The sequence below is a fragment of the Dipodomys spectabilis genome, unplaced genomic scaffold (genome assembly GCF_019054845.1).
Source record: "Dipodomys spectabilis isolate Male_0828 unplaced genomic scaffold, ASM1905484v1 ptg000045l, whole genome shotgun sequence".
In the NCBI taxonomy this organism is placed as follows: domain Eukaryota; kingdom Metazoa; phylum Chordata; class Mammalia; order Rodentia; family Heteromyidae; genus Dipodomys; species Dipodomys spectabilis.
The window spans coordinates 5667863-5690568 of record NW_024870722.1 but is presented as its reverse complement, the minus strand read 5'-3'; the positions used below and the strand labels follow the sequence as shown (position 1 = coordinate 5690568).

At 37.7% G+C, this 22706-nt stretch overlaps 1 protein-coding gene across 3 annotated transcripts in view; it reads left to right on the top strand.

Moving 5' to 3' along the window:
- Nup153 (nucleoporin 153) overlaps positions 1-22450 on the top strand; it is a 61018-nt gene extending 38568 nt beyond the window's left edge. For all 3 annotated transcript variants that reach the window (XM_042678506.1, XM_042678507.1, XM_042678505.1), the window contains 9 exons: positions 4120-4204; positions 6798-6926; positions 8862-9476; positions 12172-12366; positions 13929-14813; positions 17525-17881; positions 18396-18668; positions 20911-21052; positions 21356-22450. In XM_042678506.1, the coding sequence (XP_042534440.1) occupies positions 4120-4204; positions 6798-6926; positions 8862-9476; positions 12172-12366; positions 13929-14813; positions 17525-17881; positions 18396-18668; positions 20911-21052; positions 21356-21440 (2766 nt within the window). In that variant the 3' untranslated portion in view covers positions 21441-22450. The remainder of the gene's footprint in view (positions 1-4119; positions 4205-6797; positions 6927-8861; positions 9477-12171; positions 12367-13928; positions 14814-17524; positions 17882-18395; positions 18669-20910; positions 21053-21355) is intronic.
- The last annotated feature ends 256 nt before the right edge of the window (positions 22451-22706 follow it).

Genomic DNA, 22706 nt, shown 5'->3' with positions numbered 1-22706 from the left:
TTTGGATCTATATGAGATTTGAGAGAAAGTAGTGTTTCTTGGATAAATTTGGGTGCTCCGTTGCTTGGCAAATAGAGATTTAGAATTGTAATATCCTCCTGGAGGAGAGATCCCTTAATTGGTATGTAGGGACCTTTATCTCTTAGAAGTAATTTTAATTTGAAGTCTATTTTATCTGATATTAGTATTGCAACTCCCGCCTGTTTATGTCTATGTCGAATAATTGGAGAGGTAAGCCCATTGATGTTAAGAGATAGGACTGAGAGGTATTTGGGAGTTCCTGCCATTTTATCCACCTTCTTGGGGGCTGCTGCAACTGGGCTCTTCCTATGGTTCTTGATTCTCAGTTTGGGTGCGGTTCCTTGGCCTTTATTGTGGTTTGTTGGTTTTCTATGTGTAGGACATCTTTAAGTATCTTTTGTAGGGCTGGTTTGGTGGAGATAAATATTGTTTCAATTTTTCTTTGCTATGGAAGGTTTTTATTTGACCTTCGGTTATAAAGGAGAGTCTAGCTGGGTACAGTATTCTTGGTTGATAGTTGTTTGTCTTTAGGGCGTGGCATCTATCATTCCAGGCTCTTCTTGCTTTAATTGTCTCTGCTGAGAAATCTGAGGTGATTCTAATTGGTTTCCCTTTATAGGTGATTGATCTTTTCTCCTTGACAGCTTTAAGGATGTTTTCCTTGGTCTGAATTGATCCTGTGCGGATTATAATGTGATGGTGGGACGTCCTGTTCTGGTCTGGTCTATTTGGGGTTCTAAAAGCTTCTTGTATCTGAATAGGCCTATCTTTTTGCATGTTTGGGAAGTTCTCTGCTAGGATCCTGTTAAACAAATTTCCTAGACCATTAACTTCTGTCTCTAGGTACTCCTCCACGCCCCATTATCCTCAGATTAGGTGTCTCTCAAATCTTGAATAGATCTATCATATTTCTTGGATTTGTCTTGGATAGTTGTATGTACTTTCTCTATAATATCTAGGCTGTCTTCATTACCCGAGATTCGATCTTCTGCATGGTCTAACTTACTGTCAAGACTTTTTACTTTTTTATTTCTTTTCCTTTGATGGCTTCAAATTCTTTGTTGGACCTTTGTTCTAGATCTTGTAAGAACTTCTTTACTTCCTTAATTTGGTGTTCCATGTTTATTCTCAAATCACTTAGTTGATTGGTTATGGTTTCCTTGGACTCCCATTCCTTCTGTTGGGCTCCACTGAGCATTCCCTTTAAGGTCTCCCTGATTTCTTTCAGCTCTCCCGTTTATGTATTCCATGAATGCCTCCATTGATCGTTGTCTATTCTCATCCCGATCTCTCAGTTCCTTTATTTCTCTTTGATTAGCATCCTCATGTTCACACCCATTTCCTGTAGTTCTCTTTGCGTGTTCTCAGCCTGTTCATGCCATTCCTGACTTTCTCTTTGTCTGTTCTCAGCCAGCTCAGGCAATTCCTGTCTATCTCTTTGACTGATCTCAACCTGCTCACGCAATTCCTTATTTCTCTTTGAGTGTTCTCAACCTGCTCACACAATTCCTATATCAATCTTTGAGTAGCTTCCTCACGCTCATGAGACTCCTGTATTGATCTTTGGTTTGCCTCCTCTCTCTCCCTATCATGCTCACACTGAGACCTTTGCAGGTTTTCACTCTTTTCATTTACCCTGTTTACCTGTAGTGTTTGTAGAGCTTTTTGGCAACTCTCCTCTGGATTATTCATTATAATGAGTGGGAGTTGAGATCCCCGGGCTTGCCATTTTTCTTGTGTTTTCTGGCTTGTTCTGCCCATTTGGGATGAGAATTACACCAGTTTTGTGCTAGAACACTATTTTAAGGTAAGCATCAACCAAAGTCCGTAGTTGCACAGTCAAAAATCTGGTTCAAGAGATACAATCTATTGAACATCAAACAGCTATGTCTTAATGGCCTAAGTACAGCAAAGGAGAATTTGGCAACCAGAAATTATTAGGTTTAGGGAAAATGGGGAAACATAGGATTAGAGGGATGCGGGAAGGTGAGGAAGAATGGAATTAACCATGTCCTAATCTCAAAGAGGGAAATGGATTGGACAGAATGATAGCAGAGAGAGAAAAAAAGAAAGAAAAGAAAAAGAAGGGAAAAAAAAGAGATGAGAAAAAATGGAAAAACAAAAATTTTAAATTAAAAAGTGAAACCCTTAAAAACTGCAAGTTTGAAGGAGTTGTATTCAGAGAATGGGGATGGGATGAGAGGAGGGGAGGAATAGAAAGGAGACATGAAAAACTAGAAAAATAAAAATGTTTAAAATATTATATGGGTATAAAGAGGTAATACTGCTATTAAGGAATTTTAAGCCTAAGAGGTTTTGAATTGAGTAATAAATGTCTGGATTAAGTGTGTACAATGGAGGATAAGATCTAATAATCAACCACGGGTATATTTGAGGGTGAGCAGAACAGCAATTAAGTCATGCAGAAAAGAATGAAAGAGAAGTGAAAAGAATGAGAAAAAGAAAGAAATGAAAAAAGGATCAAAAGGTCAGTAGAGATAAAAAAGAAGCACACTCACATATACACCTAAAATAAAAATTAAAAAATTAAAAATAAGGTATAAAAAAAGTTCTTTGATTTATTTTTTTTTTTGAGGGGGGGGGATGGGAAGATTCTGTATGTCTCTTGTGTCTTTAACCAGTCTCTTGGTGGAGTCTCTGGTCTGATTGTGGTGCTTGGTTTTCCTGTGGCTTGATTGGTTACTTAAGTCAGTTTGTTTGGGCAAGCAGAAAAATGCTCTGCTTTACCTTCTCCCAGGCTAGTTCAGTAGGAGAGGGATCTGTTTGAGTATGGCAAAAGAGGGAGATGGCTGTTTGCTCTAGTTTGGAGATGTTGAGATGAGGCTAGGTTCTGGGTAGAGTTGAGACCTTTCTGCAAACACTAGCTTTTCCCTGAGATGCTAGCTTCTGAGATACTCACAGAGCCCAGCCTGGAGCCTTTCTCAGGGTTTATGTTTACTGAATTTCAATTGATTGTCTAGGCTGCTGTAGGGAGGGGCATCCTCTGGCTCTGTTTGCCCAGTGAAGAAAGCCACTCCTGGGGGCAGATTTTCCTCTGCCTGGGGTGGATGACTTTTTCCTGGGTGGAGTTGAGCCTGGCAGGTCTGGCACTTCCCGTGACCTGCTAAATGACTGTCTTGTTTTCTCTCAAGGCCTGAGTTGGAACTGGCAGCTCAGCTGGGCTTTTGTCAGTATCAAAGATGGAGATCTCCGGTAGTGGGGTGGGGGATGGGTGCCTTCCCTCCTCTGCTCCCTGAGGAGGAGTGAGGATGTCAGGCTTCTACTCATGCTGCCAGAGTCTTGGTTCCTGGATCGTCTCTGGTCTTCGTTCTGCAAGATGAAGATATCTCCTCCTTGTCAGTTCTTGCTGGTGTTAAGTAGAATCCGCTCGCCCACTGCGTCTGGGTCTGGCGCCTTTGTCCTGGACTCTCTGTGTTGAAGGTATGGCGGCTATGGCCGCCACGGTTGCCAGCAAGTGCTCAGAACTGTCTCTGCCTGGATTTTCCCTCTCTAGCCAAACTCTCTGTACTGTGATGGCACGCTTGGTGTAATTCTCTGGCCTAGGACTGTTCACTGGAACACTAAAACTGCTTTCTATTTGGCACGTTTTAACATGTTTTCTGATTTGTCTTTGTTTTCTATTAGAAATAGGTGTGGCAGATGAAATAGATTTTCCTTGCTGTCTGGAATCTATGGGTTTCCCCAAAAATCTCATGTTTTGTATTAAAAAATAGCATTCAGAAACAGAACTAGACATTAGGAACATACCATTGTTTTCAAAGGAAAAATACCCAAGAAATTAAAATGTTAAACTGTGTTTTGACATGAAATATAAGAAAACCTCAGCTTAATATTTATTCATTCACTCACTTATTCAAAATAGGGTCTTGCTATATTTTCCCAGTCAGACTCAATTTCTGGGCTCAAGCATTTCTGCCTTAGCCTCCCAAGTGTTGGCCCCCAGCTGTGCTAAGTAGCTTATGAACTCTTTATGGAGATTTGAAATACATAATTCAGTGTATTTTTTAATTTGTAATTAAACTAAGCTTTTAATTTGTTTGAAAGTAATTTGACAAAATACACCTTTTTTCTTTATAGATTGGATTTACATTTAGTGTGCCTGTTGCAAAAACAGAACTTTCTGGCTCTAGTAGTACTTCAGAACCAATTAGAAGTACTTCAGGTAAGTACACATTTTTCACATATTTTTACCAAAGGAAAAACAATAAAGAGTGCTTACATTAGAGTAGTACTTTGGTTTTTTTCTCAAATTTTTCTAAATGCCTTCACTTAAATGAATCAGTTCTAAAGGCATGTAAAAAAACTCTTCATCAATGCTTTTTAAAAATTATATTTAGGGATATTTAGCTTTCATAGATTGTTTTGAGTGGGCAAGTAAAAATAGCATTTTTTTTTTTTTGGTTGGTCATGGGCTTGAACTCCAGGCCTGGGCGCTGTCCCTTAGGCTCTTTAGCTCAAGGCAAGTGTTCTACCACTTGAGCCACAGCGCCACTTATAGCCTTTTCTGTTTATGTGGTGCCGAGGAATGAAACCCAGGGCCTCATGCATGGCAAGCACTCTACTACTGAGCCATCTTCCCAGCCCCCAAATAGCAAATTTATTCATTGCTTTTATCTAGTCAAAATAAGGTGAAATTTTTGTTTAAATGGATTCTTATTGCAAATTTAAGGGTTGTCTACATTATAATTTGGGGTGAACTGATTGATGCATAGGTGTTTTTTCCCCCCCAAATTATTGTGATTAAATGGTTACATAATTTCCCAAATTTCACAATATTGTAGGATAGTGATGCTTAGTTAAAGTCACAAACACATTCTAACTTTCATGGAGTAAATTGTCTATTGTGGTCTACAACATTTATGAGTTCTGTGAGCTTTGACAATACAGTTATTTCTTCCACATCAGGTGATATGTATATTTCTTTCGTTTTGCATAGCATCAGCTGTTCCTTCTTTCCCACTCATTCCCTCCCTCCCATCGCTGCCATTGAGTTGCTTAGTTCGTTTTGATCAATGTCCAGTGCAGCTGATGCATAAGCGTTTTTAGTGATAAGAAAGAGTTACACAGGTTGTGGTGCAGATAGTGATATACAACTTAGGAACTGAAGAAATCAACATCATTGACAAATGAATAATCAGGTAGTTGAAACAATTTATTTGTAGTAGTAGTGGCTTCTTTTTCAGTGTTCAAAATACAGAAACATCTGGATTGAGTCATTCAGATCAAGAACTTTGAAATAGGATATTTTACACACGAAGTGAGGAGTCACCGCAAGGACATAGGCACAAGAGAAAAAGCATGGCATACTCTGCATATTGAAGACAATTTGTTATGAGGTGGTAATAATTCCTGAGTGCCATGCAAAGGAGTTGAGTTTTATTCTGAATGTGGTAGGACGATGAGTGAGGTAGGTGTAAGGTATGGTGATAGGAATACAGCATGAGGGAGGGTATAGGTAGAAACTCAATAGAGAGCTTTTTTTTCTACCTAGAAATATCTGCTGAAAGAACTAGAATACTATGTTGTTTCTTCAAAGTTGTAAGAAAAAGGAAGTACTAGAAGCTAGAGAGCTTTTTCATGCTGGGTGATCTGAAAAATTAGAGTGCCTATCATCACTAGCAGTGACAATAATCTAGATTAAAACATTGTAAATCTTAAAGACTTTGTCAACAGTTTTTTTTGCCGGTCCTGGGGTTTAAACTCAGGGCCTGGGCGCCGTCCCTGAGCCTCTCTGTGCTCAAGGCTAGTATTCTACCACTTGAGCCACTGCACCACTTCCTGCTTCTTTTATTAGTGTGGTACTAAGGAATCAAACCTAGAGCTTCATGCATGCTAGGCAAGCACTCTACCACTGAACCACATTCCTAGCCTGTCACCAGTTTTTACTGAACTGTGCTGCTTAAAATAAGTTAATGTTGGGGGGGCTTGAACTCAAGGCTTCTTCTCTCTTAGCTTTTTTGCTCAAGTGTGGTGCTGTCACTTGAGCCCTACCTTCACTTCTGTGTCTCTTATTATTTGGAGATAAGAATCTCTTTTGTCTGATCAGGCTGGCTTCAACTTCCAATCCTTAGGAGGGAGGAGTAGTTAGGATTGTTAGTGTGAACCATCAACTAGCATGAAAGGTATTTCTAATTATAGTATGAATTGGTATATATGAACTAATTGGCATAGTTGAAGATTATTTTTAAAGTTTTTTGGGGGGAGGAATGTTAATATTTTAAGTTGCTGCACAGTCAAATTATATGAGTCAGTGGGAAAGTGCTGCTTTAGTTGCTATATGCCTCCAAAGTTTGTTTGATGTTCTTTCACTGAGTTCATTGGCTGGTAGTTATACTTCTTGCCCTTTTGCGATAGTGGGGAAATTATGGGAAATAGTATTTTTGCCTCCTTGCAATGACCAATTAACCATATACTTTTACTCTTTTTTTGGTCGGTCATGGGGCCTGAATTCTGGGCCTGGGTTCTGTCCCTTAGATCTTCAGTTCAAGGCTAGCGTCTACCACTTGAGCCATAGTGCCACTTGTGGCCTTTTCTGCTTATATGTTGCTGAGAAATCAAACCCAGGGCCTCATGCATGCAAGGCAAGCACTCTACCACTGAACCACCTTCCTAGCCCCCTTTTTCATTATTTTTTAATTATGATGACTTCCATAAGGTTTTAGAAATGGATCCAAAAGAAATGATTTGGGAAGATGTTTAAAAATTTGAGTCCTATGTTTTTCTTTTCATGATATCATACAATTAAACAATTACAGCTCCAGATAACATTGCATCAAATAATACAAGTACAAGCTGTAAGAAGCGAGACGAAGAATATGAGGGTCCTTTTAGACCTGCCAAAATCCAGAAAGAAGGAAGTGTTCTAGATATTCTGAAAAACCCTGGTAAGATAATGGCTGCCTCTAGGCAGCCAGAGATATTAATTAAAATTTCATGATCTCCTAATATGTTATAACTTTTAAAAATCATGATAGAAAGTTGATATTTGAGTGTCGGTGTGGTCAGCTATCCTTTTATGGGAAATGCCTTAGAAGCTTTTAGAATTCAAGAATTCTGTATTGGTGAAGGTATAAAAAGAGAAAAATGAATTACTTGATAGTGGGCACAGGCCCTGTATAATAATAATTATATTTTGACAACATGAAGTAAAATATAAGTCAATATAAGTATACAAATGTGCAGTGATCAAACATGTAATGATCTGGGGAGATATATAATTTGGAAGGAATGAATAGGAGTTTTCATTTTGAAGTCAAGATGTTCATAGTTTCTGATGTGATGCATATAATACAAGAATACAAAACTATTAGAAAACCAAATAGCTCAGATTGAGTTTAGATTTACTTAGCAGATGTATTTGTGTGTAAAGAATAGGTTTAAAAAAAATAAGGGCAGTTTCTACAAGATTTACAAAAATAAGTTGTTTTGTTCCAGCTTTCTCATTTTATAGATGGTGTATGCTGCCTATTAGAGTCCAATTATATATAATTTTATGTATTTGTGCCAGAATTCTGTAATGCCTGTACTAGAAAATGGCCAAAGTAGTTGGCAAGCATCAGATACATCGGTTAATCTTACGTGTTTAGGGTTACACTTTGCTTTCAAAAACCTGCCTCTTTCAATTCTGAATGAGAAAGATTTGTCTTCATTTGTGTGAAATTATGAAAATGTGACAAAATGGAAGGAAAAAAATTCTAATGGATTAGTGATTACTGTTAAAATTTTGTCAGCAGTGTTAGCTGGATTATTTCTTGGTACCACTAGGAAATCTGGCAATCTTCCAATTTTTCTTCCTTTGTAATTTTCTTTTCCTTTGTTTTTAAAGGCTGGAGAAACATCATTAGTGAATGGTGTTGATATGTGTAAAAATTTGTTTATCTCAAATCATGGATTAGAAAGGCATTTTCTTGAGTGGATCATTTCACTAACAGCGGTTCTGGCAAATTCCTCTGCCAGATCTGAGGAAACAGATTCCTCTGGCCTTTTCCATGTAAATACCTTAATTGCTTAGGTATACCTTCCTTTTTTATTTTTTATTTTTAAAAAAGAAGATAAATTGTGAAAAGTTCCTTGAAATTACATTCAAAAGATACTTTGGACAATTGTGTTATTGAGTTACTGTTCAGAACTTTATATACAGCTATGAGTTCTTGCTAAACGAAGATAAGACTAGGTCTTAATTATATTTTGTATTTCTATGCCTTTTCAGAGAGCTTAGTACATCTTTGTTGGGCTTTATCTTGTCACTAAGCAACCCAGTTTTAAAACTTACTATGAATAAGAATAATTTTAAGATTACACCTGTACTTGCTTGGGAAGCTAAAGCAGGAGGGAGAACATGGGTAAGGCAAGCCTGGGTTGCATAGTGAGACCGTGTCTCAAACAAGGAAACAGACCAACAAAAAATCTTTACCACTGTGTTGTGCTTTGGGAGGGACATCTATCAAATAATCATGGCTGCTTAGCTCAGTAGGTTTTACTGTAAGCAGATGCTATGGATAATGATTGGACAATGTCAGAATTATAAATACTGAAGTCATTTGGCAAAACCAAGTAAACACTTGAAAGAAGAAAGGACAGAGACTGAGTATATTATAGTTTATTATTGCAAGGAAGACAACTTATAGTTAGGGTTATATAACTTAAAAAAATGCACTTTGTAGGATTTTAACTAGGTCTAAGTTTTGTTTATTATACTTTCAATAAATATGGTTAGGTAAATGTAAATATATAAAGTTGTATCAGTAAAAATGTTGTAGTTATTTTTTAATTAGTCTTTCTATATTTTTTCATTGAAACACTGTCTTCCTGCATTGTAGGTTTTGCATCACCAAAGGTAGATTCTTTTGCTGCTCAACCTACTACTACAAGTCCAGTAGTTTATACAAGACCAGCAATAAGTACCTTTTCTTCTAGTGGGACTGGATTTGGAGAAAGTTTAAAAGCTGGATCCTCTTGGCAGTGTGACACATGTCTTGTCCAGAACAAAGTAACAGACAATAAGTGTATAGCTTGCCAAGCAGCAAAATTGCCACCAAGAGAAACTGCTAAACAGTCTGGAATTGGGACATCAAGCAAAAGTGGCAAAGCAACTCCTCTATCAGGGACAGGCTTTGGAGACAAATTTAAACCAGTGATGGGAACCTGGGACTGTGATACCTGTTTGGTGCAAAACAAACCTGAAGCAGTAAAATGTGTTGCCTGTGAAACACCGAAGCCTGGAACTGGTGTGAAGCGAGTCCTTACATTGACAGTGGTTTCAGAAAGTCCTGAAACGATGACTGCTTCGACTTCTAGCTGTACTGTGGCCACTGGTAGCTTAGGATTCGGAGATAAATTCAAAAGGCCTGTGGGATCTTGGGAGTGTCCAGTGTGCTGTGTTTCTAATAATTCAGAAGACAACAAATGTGTGTCTTGTATGTCTGAGAAACCTGGTAAGTTTATTCAACTGTGGAATAATTTTGCTTATTACAGCAGTAATTTTAATTTATCTTGTAAATCAGCTAAGAACCAGTCCCAGTATTTCAAATGAACCAGAATTAAGTATTTCTTTGTGCATCTTAAAAATCTAAAAAGACTTGGTTGGGGTTAGATCTAGTATGCTAATCTTTTTCTTTGTGATTTTTATTAGAAATATTTTTGCTATCTTGATAATTATCAAGGATGATCAGTGGATACTGGAAACTTTCAGAGTGGGGCAGAGTGAAATATTATTTTGTCTTTGTAGAAAAGAAAGATAGTTGTTTCTTTAAGGGGTAGACAGTAATGCTTGTGACAAGGCTCCAGATGAATACTAATTGATAGCATCTATATCTGAGATGCCAGTAAAAATTACCGAAATGTTTTATGAAAAATTACTAGCTAGAAAATTCCTGTTTAGAGGCTGAGTTAAAAATTTACATCAGGGGGGCTGGGAAGTTGGCTCAGTGGTAGAACACTTGCCTGAGGCCCTGGGTTCGATTCCTCAGCACCACATAAGCAAAAAGAAAAAAGCCGGAAGTGGCGCTGTGGCTCAAGTGGTAGAGCGCTAGCCTTGAGCTGAGGGAAAGCGCCCAGGCCCAGAGTTCAGGCCCCATGACCGGACCCAAAAATTAAAAAAATTTAAAAAAAATAAAAATTTACATCAGGGCTGGGAATGTGGCTTAGTGGTAGAGTGCTTGCCTAGGATGCATGAAGTTCTGGGTTTGATTCCTCAGTGCTACATGAACAGAAAAGGCTGGAAGTGGTACTGTAGCTGAAGTGGTAGAGTGCTAGCCTTGAGCAAAAGAAGCTCAGGGACAGTGCCCAGGTCCTGACTTGAGTTCAAGCCCCAGGACTGGCAAAAAAAAAAGTTCACATCAGTTTTTAATGTGATTTTTGTAATGCCAGTATGTAGTTATTATGGTATGGATATATATTAATATAGACAATAAAACAAATACCTTGTGAATTATATTTCCATTGTTAATGACTTGGATTTAGTTTCTGTAATGTGAAGCTCTGAAATAACTAGTTTTTTGGTTAATAGATTTGAAGGCGTCAATTTAGAGGACAGCTAAGGAAAGCTATATGAGTAATATAGATACTGGTGATATGTATTAATGCAATTAAATAAAGAGGATACACAATGATGTACAGTTGAGGACATTCTATTTCCAAGCTTATGAAAGGTTCAGATACGTGTGGTGCCTTTGCATACATTTATATGGATTATAGACCTTGAGACTGGAAGTACAGATCTGGGAGTCATCCTAAGCCATGAGTTGATATCATGAAAGTCACAGTAGCAGTGGTGAATAGGAGGTGGTAGGAATAAAACTTGTACCTATCAAATTGGTGTAAAGAGAAGAAAAACAGAGGAATAAGACCAGAGACTTCAATAAGATGGCAAATATATAAGGAAGACATGAGGAAGGAACTTGATGAGAGGGACTTGAATGAGAGTGACAGAAAAATCAGAGAAATATTGAAAGAAATTTGAGAAATAATTATGGAGGAAGAGAAATGAAGCTCTCTCACTTAAACCAAGTTGGTGGTAGAACCACCACTAACAGTATCTCAGAAGAGAAGTGTGGGTTACAAGTATAGATTAGGAAATTGATGTTAGTGTTTAAAACCATCAGAGTAAGATGAAAGCTTTTCAGGACAGTGGACCAAAAATGGGATCCTAGCTAGCACTTTGTTGGCAAGAGACATACGTATAAAATTCAGGTAACTGGGAGAAGTCACAGCAGGTGGAGACTTGAGAAACTGTTACTAGTATGATTGTCTTTACTCTTAACTGTCTCCTCTACATTGTGCCTTGCTAGTTCTGCTTAAAGATGATCAACTCTGAGAATCCTTCTCATGCTTCCTTTTTTCCCCCTTTTTGTCATGAATAGCTTGGCATGTGTCTTTAAATTTTTTAAATTGATATTATAAAGGTGATATACAGGGGAGAGGTTATAGTTATGTAAGTCAGGTAAAGAGTACATGAAAAAATTACTGGTATAAAAAAGGTGATGTACAGAGGGGGGACAGTTTCTCATGCTTCTTAGTCATTTTTTCTTGCACATTTGTTTCAGATCATTTATCACTTGGTAATGGTACTACCATGCATTTGTTTTATTTTCTCCCTTTGAGACCTCTAGCACCTTAGAAGTTAAGTACCATTTTATTTATCTTTATGTCCCCAGAACCTACCAGTATTAATGGTGCTTCATAAAAATGTCTGTTAAATAGCATATAATAGCCAGAGTGTTGTGAACTTAATACATTTATTTGCAGAGTGAATGATGGGAAACTTTCTGCGAAATGAATGTGTACATGAGTAGCTTTAGCTATAGAGCTGTGTATTTTATGTGTTATGATATTGTCTCCAATTTATATGTTTTAGAATGCTGTGCTGTTTGTAGAAATTTGACAAACATTGTTAAAAGACAAATTGCCTTGTAGTCTTGAGTTTGTTAGAATGTGGGTTTTTAGGGATTTGTTCTTTTCAACTGGAGCCATTTGAACTAGATTAAGACCCAGGTCACTATTGAGCCAGGTTAGAGCAAATTGTTCATAAGGTTAGAAGAACACACTTAGAACACACTTAGTTGTGGTACCATTAAGATGATGATATAACATAAATTAAAATTTTCATGAGTTTTCCCTATTATTTCTTAGGAAGTTCAGTACCTGTTTCAAGTAGCAGTGCTGTACCTGTCTCTTTGTCATCTGGAGGCTGTCTGGGATTGGACAAGTTCAAAAAGCCTGAGGGCAGCTGGGACTGTGAAGTGTGCCTAGTGCAGAATAAAGCAGACTCCACTAAATGTGTAGCATGTGAAAGTGCAAAGCCAGGCATGAAATCAGAGTTTAAAGGTAAGAAGATTTAAGGTGAAATGTTTTGCTAATAGCTTTGTTTTTTAAGTTAAATTCATTTGAGAATTCATACAGTATGGGATATTGTCCTTACATGTTTTCATACACATCTGTTTCTGAATCACTATAAAGTTAAGGTGGTTGCATGTTACTAGTGAGATGCCTTTTTTTGCATCTGTGTTACTGAGTCTCAGAAAATGAGTGATTTTCTTTAAGCCAGTCTTAGGGCTTGAACTCAGGGCCTAGGTGCTGTCCTTTAGCTTTTTTCCTTAAGGATAGCAATCTACCACTAGAGTCACAGCTCTATTTGTGGCTTTTTAGGTAGTTAATTGAAAGATAAGGCTCAAGGCTTTCTTGCCTGGTTTAACTGTGGTCCTCAGATCTCACCCTCCTCACATGGTAGTCTGGTAGGAAATTTTGTTCATCTTAGATGAGTGTGTGTGTGTGTGTGTGTGTGTGTGTGTGTGTGGTAGTCTGGTAGGAAATTTTGTTCATCTTAGATGAGTGTGTGTGTGTGTGTGTGTGTGTGATGTTAGTACTGAGGGGTTACACTTTAAAGCCTAGCACTTACTAGACAAGTGCTCTACCAGTGGAGCTGTATTTCTAACCCCTAAATGAATTTTTTTTTTTTTTTTTTTTGCTTATATGGTGCTGAGGAATCGAACCCAGGGCCTCATGCATGCAAGGCAAGCGCTTTACCACTGAGCCACCTTCCCAGCCCCTAAATGAATTTCTTGACTTTTACCTGATTAAGAACTCACATCCCTAGGACCTTATTATAAGGCATCTCATTTTAGACTTTAGTTTCCCACAGTATCTCAGAAAAAGAACTTTCCTTATTATTTTGCTATATAAGTATAAAGGAGGAACTTCATATCGTAATTGATGGTCAGGTAAACTATTTGGAAACTGAATTTTACAATTTTTTTTTATCACATAAATTATTTACTCATATACATTTCAGTCAAAAATTTGACAAACTTAGGAAGCAGAAGAGATCATTGATCTGTAGAACTGTTCAGGAGAGGAAGATTTAGTTTTCTAAGGTATTAATCTATATAACCCCTCATGTCCACGCATTGTATTTGTCTATATTTTGATTAAAATAAAATAGTAATCTTTGGTATGTATGAAATACCTAGTATCTTGTATTTTCATTTTAGAAGAAAATGGATTAAATTAATTGGATGATTAATGGGATACAACTGATAGTTTGAAAACTACACATGGAAGGTGACTTTTTCTGTCCATTTCATCACCTTCTTGTTGCTTTACAGTGCCTTTCCCATGTTTTCTCCCAGTAACACAGTGTCACACCATACTTTAAATTGGTCTGTGGAGCCTTTTGAGGCAAGTTTGAAAACTAGTTTCATTCTTGTCTTTTGCAGACCCCTGCGGGGCCCCCCCCCCCCCCCCCCCCCCGTAAAATGTGTTTACTGCCATTGGTTAATACTCCTCAAGAAGGCCTTTTCAAAGTTATTCCATGTATTATTTTGGCTTTTATGGTTTGCATTTGTTTAAGGGATAAACACATTAATGCCATGTCTTGTATGTTTTTGAAGGCTTTGGAGGTACATCATCCCCATCTTTGAACCCAGCAGCTTCATCCTTCAAATTTGGTATCTCATCTTCTGGGCCTTCTCAGACCTTAACAAGCACTGGAAATTTTAAATTTGGAGATCAGGGGGCATTTAAAATAGGTGTTACATCTGACTCGGGGTCTGTTAACTCCATGAATGAAAGCTTTAAATTTTCTAAACCAACTGGAGATTTTAAATTTGGAATTTCATCTGATTCTAAACCTGAAGAAGTTAAGAAAGACAGTCAGACTGATAACAATTTTAAATTTGGACTTTGTTCTGGTTTAAGCAACCCTGTTTCTTCAGCTCCATTTCAGTTTGCAGTGGCTAGCCTTGGGCAGCAAGAAAAGAAAGAGGAATTACCTAAATCTTCATCTTCAGGCTTTAGCTTTGGAACTGGTACGGGTGTTAGTAACCCCACCCCTGCTGCTACTGACACTGCAGTGACCTCTGAGAGCAAGAGCACCTTCAGCTTTGGAACCCTAGAAACCAAGAATGTCTCAGTGTCTCCTTTCACATGTAAAACGGAAGCAAAAAAAGAAGAGACGCCTGCCACCAAGGCAGGGTTCACTTTTGGCAGTATGGAATCTGCCTCTCTACCATCTGCCTCAGTATTTGCTTTGGGAAGGACAGAAGAGAAGCAACAAGAGCCTGTCACTTCTACTTCTCTAGTGTTTGGGAAAAAAGCTGACAACCAGGAGCCAAAGTGTCAACAAGTATTTTCCTTTGGGAATTCAGAACAAACCAAAGATGAGAGTTCTTCAAAATCAACATTTAGTTTCAGTATGGTAAAACCACCTGAGAAGGAATCAGAACAGCCAACTAAATCCACTTTTGCCTTTGGAGCTCAAACTAGTACTACAGCTGGTAAGTGTAGGTGTTTTTGTTTTTTTGTTTTTTTTTTCCTCCTTTTTTTATAGGGTGCCTTTGATACCTTGACAAATGCAGCAACTCAAGGAATGGTTTATATAGAACATGGTTGAGAATGCCAGCTGTGAAATTCTTGTGGGAAGGAGCCAGAGATTTTTTTTTTGAGTTGTAATTGCTTCAAACCCTCATGTTTCTGCTGAAGTTATGTACAAATACAATTTTGAAAAAATACAGTCCTTAGTAGGTAACAAGTTCCTATAGTGTACATTGATATTTATCTTTCTCCTTTCTGTCTGGGTTTTTTTATAATTAGAGTTGTTATAAGCTACCCAGGAAAATAGGGATTTTAAAGCTCAAAATACTGTTTTACTAGGATTTTCATATAAAGGCCTTCGTTTACAAGTAATTATAGTTAACCAATCATCATCAAACATTTAAAGAATAGAGGCAACAAATATAATTAAACCCTGAGCAAACAGATGGTTTTAGAAACTAAAATCCTGAAGAAAAAATAAAAATACCATTTTTAAGTTAAAGCATGGTTGTTGAAGTAAAATCATTCTGTGGACTGAGTAGCAGAGACATTGGAGCAATTTGAAAATGAGAGATAGGGGATATTCCAAAGTTAAAACTGTGGGTTTTCAGAGAAAGAATCTGTTTTTCAGATTAGCATCAGATTTTTATTTTTTGTGTCAGTCCTCGGGCTTCGACTCAGGGCCTAGGTGATAGCCCTCAGCTTTGACTAGTGCCCAACCAATTGAGCCATGGCTGTTTCTGCTTTTTGCAGGTTTTTTGGAGATAATAGTCTCACAGGCATTCCTCTCCAAGCTGGCTTCTAACCGCCATTCTTAGATCTTAGTCTCCGAATAGCTAAGATTACTAGTGTGAGCCATCCAGTGCCCCGCAGCTTAGATTTCTTAATTTGACAACATCAGTGTTTCAAAGTAAAAACATTCTTGGACATAGAATTCTGTAACTAGCCAAGTTTATTGAAGCATAAAATGTTTCATGTAAAAACAATATAAAGCCGGGCACTGGTGGCTCACATCTATAATACTTAGCTACTCAGGAGGCTGAGAGCTGAGGATCTCAGTTCTAAGCCAGCCCAGGCATGAAAGTCTGTGAGATTCTTATCTCCAATAAACCACTAGAAAACCAGAAGTGGTGCTGTGGCTCAAGCAGTACAGTGCTTGCCTTGTGCTGAAGAGTGCAGGGACAGCTCCCAGGCCCAAAGTTCAAGCCCCATGACCGACCAAAAAAATACATATACATATACATACATATATATATATATACATACATATATATTTGATTAACATTTGAATAATTTAGAAACATTGAAAATTAAAGATTAACCTAAAATATAGAATTTAACAAAGAATTGAGGATTTGGGGGAGGGGGATTTGTTGTGGGCCAGAACTCTGTCTGGGCATTGTCCTTGAGCTCTTTTGTTGAAGGCCTAGTTACTCTACCACTTTGAGCCACAGCTTTATTTCCAATTTCCTGGTGGCTAACTGGAGATAAGAATCTTACAGACTTTCTTGCCTGTACTGGCTTTGAACCTCCATCCTCAGACACCAGCCTCCTGAGTAGCTAGGATTACAGATGTGAGCCACAGTGCCTGGCTTAATAACTTAGACTTTTTTTTTCCCTATTAAATTTTTACTTAAGAATTTGAAAGCTACCTACAAAGGCAATCAGAATTTAAATTATTTGAAAAGGGATTTTTAAAAGGACAAAAACCTTAATCATGAAAGGTCTTTCTTTACCTTTCATAAGCCAACTTGAAATTCAGGCAATAGTTCATAGCATTAATGTCATACTAATGTCACAGCATCCTGTGATTCACCCTGACTATTGTGCATTGCTGCAACCGAGATAGGAACAGCAGAAAAAGTCCTTAGTAAGCTGAGTTTATTTAGGGTCACCAAAAGAAAAAGCTCTTCTCCAGGCAGCAGGAGTTGGACATCATAATCTGATTTGTTTTCTTACATGTCTAATTTATGTTTGTAACAGTAGCAGAATGCTGTAAAACAACGTAAACAATGAAGTTCCTGAGAGTAGGAGTATTTTACCCACCCACTTAATTTTAGTTCTTAGAGGAATTTTTGGGGAACTTGACAAGCTAACCTACTTTAAAATTTACACAGAAAAGAAATTACAAGATTAAGGAAGTCAGACTCAGGAAGTTGCAGAAGCCTAATAATAATATAGTTAAATTTTAAGTATAGTTTTACTATTATATTAGTATAGTTTTAACTTGAGTATAGTTAAAACAACCTAATGGCAACACCACAGGGAACAAATAGGTATAATAGCTTCAGTGTGTCAGAGATGGCATTAGGTCCTTGCTATAAAAATGCCTAGCTATATGGGTGAATTGAAGTTAAGAACCTGTTGCACATGGCAGCACAAATTTGTAAATACAATACATAAAAAGGCAACCATCTTTCATTATCTGAATTGATGATCTAAACAACACAGCATCAAGTAAGATTTGGATTTGAGGCATAGTGTTTTTACTTAAAAGCTGAAGGCTTTCCTATGAAAAGCAGAAAATCCTTAAGCCAGAAAAGGAAATACGAATATTTTTGATTATGCAAAACTATTAATGTTCATTTGATGAATATATCTATGTAAGAATTTTACTTATGTAGGAAAGGTGTTTCTGTGATGATTTAATGATTTCTTAATTTCTGTCTTACAGATCAAGGTGCATCAAAACCAGTTTTTAACTTCTTGAACAACAGTTCCTCTAGTTCAAGTACCCCAACTACTTCAGCAGGTGGAGGCATATTTGGTAGTTCCACATCTTCCTCCAACCCACCTGTGGCTGCCTTTGTGTTTGGACAGGCCAGCAATCCTGTGAGCAGCTCTGCCTTTGGTAACTCTGCTGAATCCAGTACATCTCAGTCTTTGCTATTTTCTCAGGATAGCAAACCAGCTACTACATCCAGCACAGGTTCAGCTGTCACCCCATTTGTCTTTGGACCAGGAGCCAGCAGTAACAACACTGCAACCTCTGGGTTCAGCTTTGGAGCCACAACCACTTCTAGTACTGCAGGTATTTGGAAAAGAACATATGATTGAATTGGCTTTAATATTATTAGTAGTGTCGGTTCTTAGCAAATGATATACCAGGTCATCACCAAAAATGGTGTGAGTGCCTCCATATCATCTATACCTAGAATGATTATTTACTGAACTGTGTGTGTTTGTTGAGATTGAATCTTAGAAACTATTTTACTAGTCATGGTAAGATTATAATAAATGTTTCCAAGGTTTCTTAAAATTCCAGGTTGTCAGAAGGAAGCACTAGTGGTTGTCTCTTGTTAGGTACTAGCTCTAGTCCTCAGGTGATTGGTTAATGCACACATTAAATTTGGCTGCAAAATTGTAGTGTTTTTGTTTGTATGGATTCTGTATGTTTTACTAAATAGTGGTAGAGAGTTAACATTTTAATTATTCAAAACTTGATTGAAGTAAGAGAAGCTTGAAATTTGCTTGTGGCTAACAAATTTCTTGTGGAATTATCTCACAGTAAACGTGCTGAATCAAGTATTTTTCTGGGCTTTCAGGATCCTCCTTTGTGTTTGGTAGTGCACCTTCAGCACCATCTGCCAGTCCAGCATTTGGTGCTAACCAGACCCCTACGTTTGGACAAACTCAAGGTGCCAGCCAGCCTAATCCTCCAAGCTTTGGATCTATATCATCTTCAACAGCATTGTTTCCTGCTAGTTCTCAGCCTGCACCACCTACTTTTGGAACAGTATCAAGCAGTAGCCAGCCTCCTGTGTTTGGACAACAGCCTAGTCAATCTGCATTTGGCTCTGGTTCAGCTCCTAATTCCAGTAAGTTCGTAGATTGTATCAAATAATGTAGATTGTATCTATTTAGATTCTGTGTCTTTAAAAAATAGTATTTTTTTTTGAACGTATTCATACCTTTTTTATCTTCATACTTGACAGCAGATTATGTGTGAATTTATTTCATAACCATATTCTCAGTGTACAATTACAGCATTTTGAAGGTGTCAAATGTTTTTAAAGTGTTGTTTCCTCTCTCTCTCTCTCTCTCTCTCTAATTTTTTTTTGGTGGTGGTGGTGCCTGTCCGGAGGATTGAACTCAGGGCCTGGATTCTGTCCTTGAACTTTTTTTTTTAGTCAAGATAAGGGCTCTAGCCTCAGCTTCATGTCTGGCTTTTTTTCCTTTTTAGTAGTAGTTTACTGGAGATAAGAGTCTTGTGGACTTTTCCTTCTGATCTGGCTTTGAACCTGAGTCCTCAAATTAGAATCTCATGACTAGCTAGGATTGCAGGTGCAGGCTACCAGTGCCTGTCTTTTAGCTTATTGAAGAAAACTCTCCTTTCTTGGTTATCATGTGTTCTTCCATCTTAACACTTAGATAAGCACATCTAATAGTAATTTTTTTTTTCCTTTTTGGTGGTACTGAAATCATACTCAGGGTCTTAGGCATGCTGGGCAAATGCTCTACTACTGAGCCACATCCTGTTTCTAGTGGTTTCTTAAAAGTTGAGGGAATAAAAATGTTCAGGCCTTGCATTTTTAGAAGTATCTTTCTTTGTTCCAGTGTTTGGTAAGATTTTAACTGAATATAGGTAGCGTTGAATGCATTTTTGCTTTGTGAACTTTCTGGCTTCTAGAGTTGAACTCTGGGCCTGGGTGCTGTCCCCTCAGCTCTTCAGCTCAAGGTGAGCGCTCTACCGCTTGAGCCACAGCGCCACTTCCAGTTTTCTGGTGGTTTATTAGAGATAAGAGTCTCATGGAGTTTCCTGCCCAGGATGGCTTTGAACCGTGATCTTCATATCTCAGCTTCCTGAGTAGCTAGGATTATAAGCGTGAGCCACCAGCACCTGGCTCTCTGATCTTTTTAAAAAAAATTCTGTTCTTTTTCTCTGAACTTTGCACTTTTTATTTTTTGTAAAAAGATAAAAAGTTCAATCTTTTCATTTCTAAATCCTGTTGTTTTCTGATTTTTTTTTCTTTCTTGCCCCCAGTTGTCCCCAACTGTTTTTGTATATCTGATATAAAATACTGCCCTTAAATGTCTGGTGCTACTTGGCTATTCACTTGAAAATGGAAAGCTATGGGTCTTCAGTTTCATTGTAGATTTTTCTGTTTTAACTTTGTTTGGTAAAACGTAGTTGGTTTTGTTGTTGTTGTTGTCAATCACAGGGCTTGAATTCAGGTGCTGTCCTTGAGCTTTTGTGTTCAAGGTTAGTGTTCTACCATTTTGAGCCGCTGGTCTATTTCCAGTTTTCTGGTGGTTAACTGGAGCTGTCTCATGGACCTTCCTACCTTGGCTGGCTTTGAACAGTGCTCCTCAGTTGTCAGCCTTCTAAGTAGCTATATTGCAGGTGTAAGACATCAGTACCCAGCTTGTTATCTTTAAATTAAAACTTCCTGTTCAGTGTGTTAAATTCCTGAGAAGATACTTCCAGTCTGCTTGCCAGGGTTCTGGTAGCTCAGTTAATAGGAGTTGTCAGTTATGCATTTTATTAGCTGTAACTTTGGCATCTTGTTGTCTTCTACAAAGACTAAACTTAGGTTCTAGAGTAAAAGAGAATTACTGTCTTGTGTGGTATTGGGGTAGGTGTGTCCGAGTCTAGGAAACCAATAGTCTATCTCGTGCGTGTGCGTTTGTGTGTGTGCGTGCGCGCGCGCGCGCGCGTGTGTGTGTGTGTGTGTGTGTGTGTGTGTGTGTGTGTGTGTGTGTAACTCAAGCTGACTCCTGGGCACTGTCCTTTTGTTGATGTTTTTGCTTAAAGCTGACTCTACCACTTGAGCCACAGTTCCATTTCTGGCTTTTCGGTGAATAACTGGGGACCAATAAATATCCCTTTGCTGTTACTTTAATTCACTTTTAAAACAATATAATGCTACCAAGTTTTTGCTGATTTTGCCATCTTAAACCAGTTATTTCTCCATTCTGCTCTTTATCTCTTGGTCATGGTAAGTTACATCATTTGTTGAAAGTGTCAAGGGAAAAGATTGAGCATAACAGATCTTAAACCTTTATGTGTTTTCATATGTAGAGGCCAGCGTTAATGACATATTTCTGCAACAATTACAGGTTCTGTATTCCAATTTGGCAGCAGCACTACAAATTTCAATTTCACATTTGGTGCAAATCCCAGTACACCTGCAGCCTCAGCCCAGCCTTCAGGCTCTGGGGGCTTTGCATTTAACCAGTCTTCAGCAGCATTTACTGTGGGGTAAGAGAATTTTTTTCTTAACAGATAATTTACATTGTAAGGTATGCATGCATGTTTTGCTTTTTTTTAAGTCATCAAGATGCAGTATAGTTTGGGTACAGTTAGACATATTCTCCTATTGCAGCACTTTTGGAAGATTGTATTTATCATCTGAGAAATAGTGATGTGTGTCACGTATAAGAGGAAATGTATTTGTTTTAACAGTAGAGTTCCTGTCCTCTTTGCTGCTGGTCATGTTAAATGTTATAATCCTAAAACTTGCTCTGAACATCATGTCACAATATGAAGTCTTGTTTTTCACAGGTCAAATGGGAAAAATTTGTTCTCCTCTTCTGGAACTTCAGTTTCTGGTCGCAAGATAAAGACTGCTGTTAGACGTAGGAAATAAAGGTGACAAAGGTGTTATACCCAAGAGTTTTAACAACAGCTGGTGCCCTGCTTTCAGATACTGGATTGTACTACATACTGGGCTTATCCGAAATCAGAGCCTAAGGACTTCTCTAATTTGGAATGATCTTCTTCTCTATGGAAGCCCCTGCCCCACCTTTCCCACCCCTTTTTTGAAAATAATAGCTAGACTGGTGTCTGATTCTAAAGCAAGAACACTTTATGATCTAGCACATTATTCACTGGCTTGGCGTAGTCTGGCTGTACCAGAAATAGAGCCTGCACGGTGAATGGCTTGTGTAGAACCTCTGTCTGCACCACTATGTGCAGTGTTTATGGAACGCGTGGAATTGTAATTATATATGAGGAATTCTGTATAGATTAGAGGATGTTGAAATGAATGATTTCTATGCTGAGTTTGTGCTGGTGTATGTGTGAAGTGAGTGAGGTGGGTGTATTGTGCACAAAAATTTTCTGATAGAGAAAGCGTGATTAAAGAGTGGTCCATGCTAAGGACCTGTTAGATCTAGTTCATTCTCCATTGAATAATTATATGCTATTTCTATATTTTCATTCTATCACCCGTCTTGCCTTTTTCATTATTTTATTATGAAACATCTGTAAATACAATTGTTTCTGTACTTTTTTGGCATAACATAAATCTGTGAACTTGAAATTTTAATTTTGTGTTAGACTTTTTTGTTTAGTCTTGTCTCAGATTTTATTATGTAAATCCCATTATTCAAAGTTGCCTAAATCCATTTGGAAATCTTTAAAAAAAAAAATTGGAGATTCTTAAAGTTGAATTTATTGGCTTTTCTGATCCAGTTTTGTTTGGACCAAAAACCAGTATTGTACAAAGTATTAAACATATATTTTTATATTTACTGAAATGGACTGTGGTGACTTTGGATAATAAGGAGAAGTTTAATATTAAAGCCATGTTTATTACAGTATAATTAACATGTTAAACCATGGGATAAAATGCCATCAATAAAAATTTATGAAGCACTTTTTGTTACAGTTTTAACTCATAATGAAGGTGCACAATATTGGGACAATGGTTAATTAGAGTACATGTAAGTACTTTAGGCAACTCCTAAAAGGGGTAAAGTACCTGAACTTCCAGTGTTTAGAAGGTACCCTACTTCTTGCCTGGTGCTAGGAATCTTTCCTAATATCCACATAGCTTTACATGAAGTTAAACATAACCATTTGTACTGGTATCTTCCTTGATAGGTCATTAAACAATGTTTGTTGTTCATGC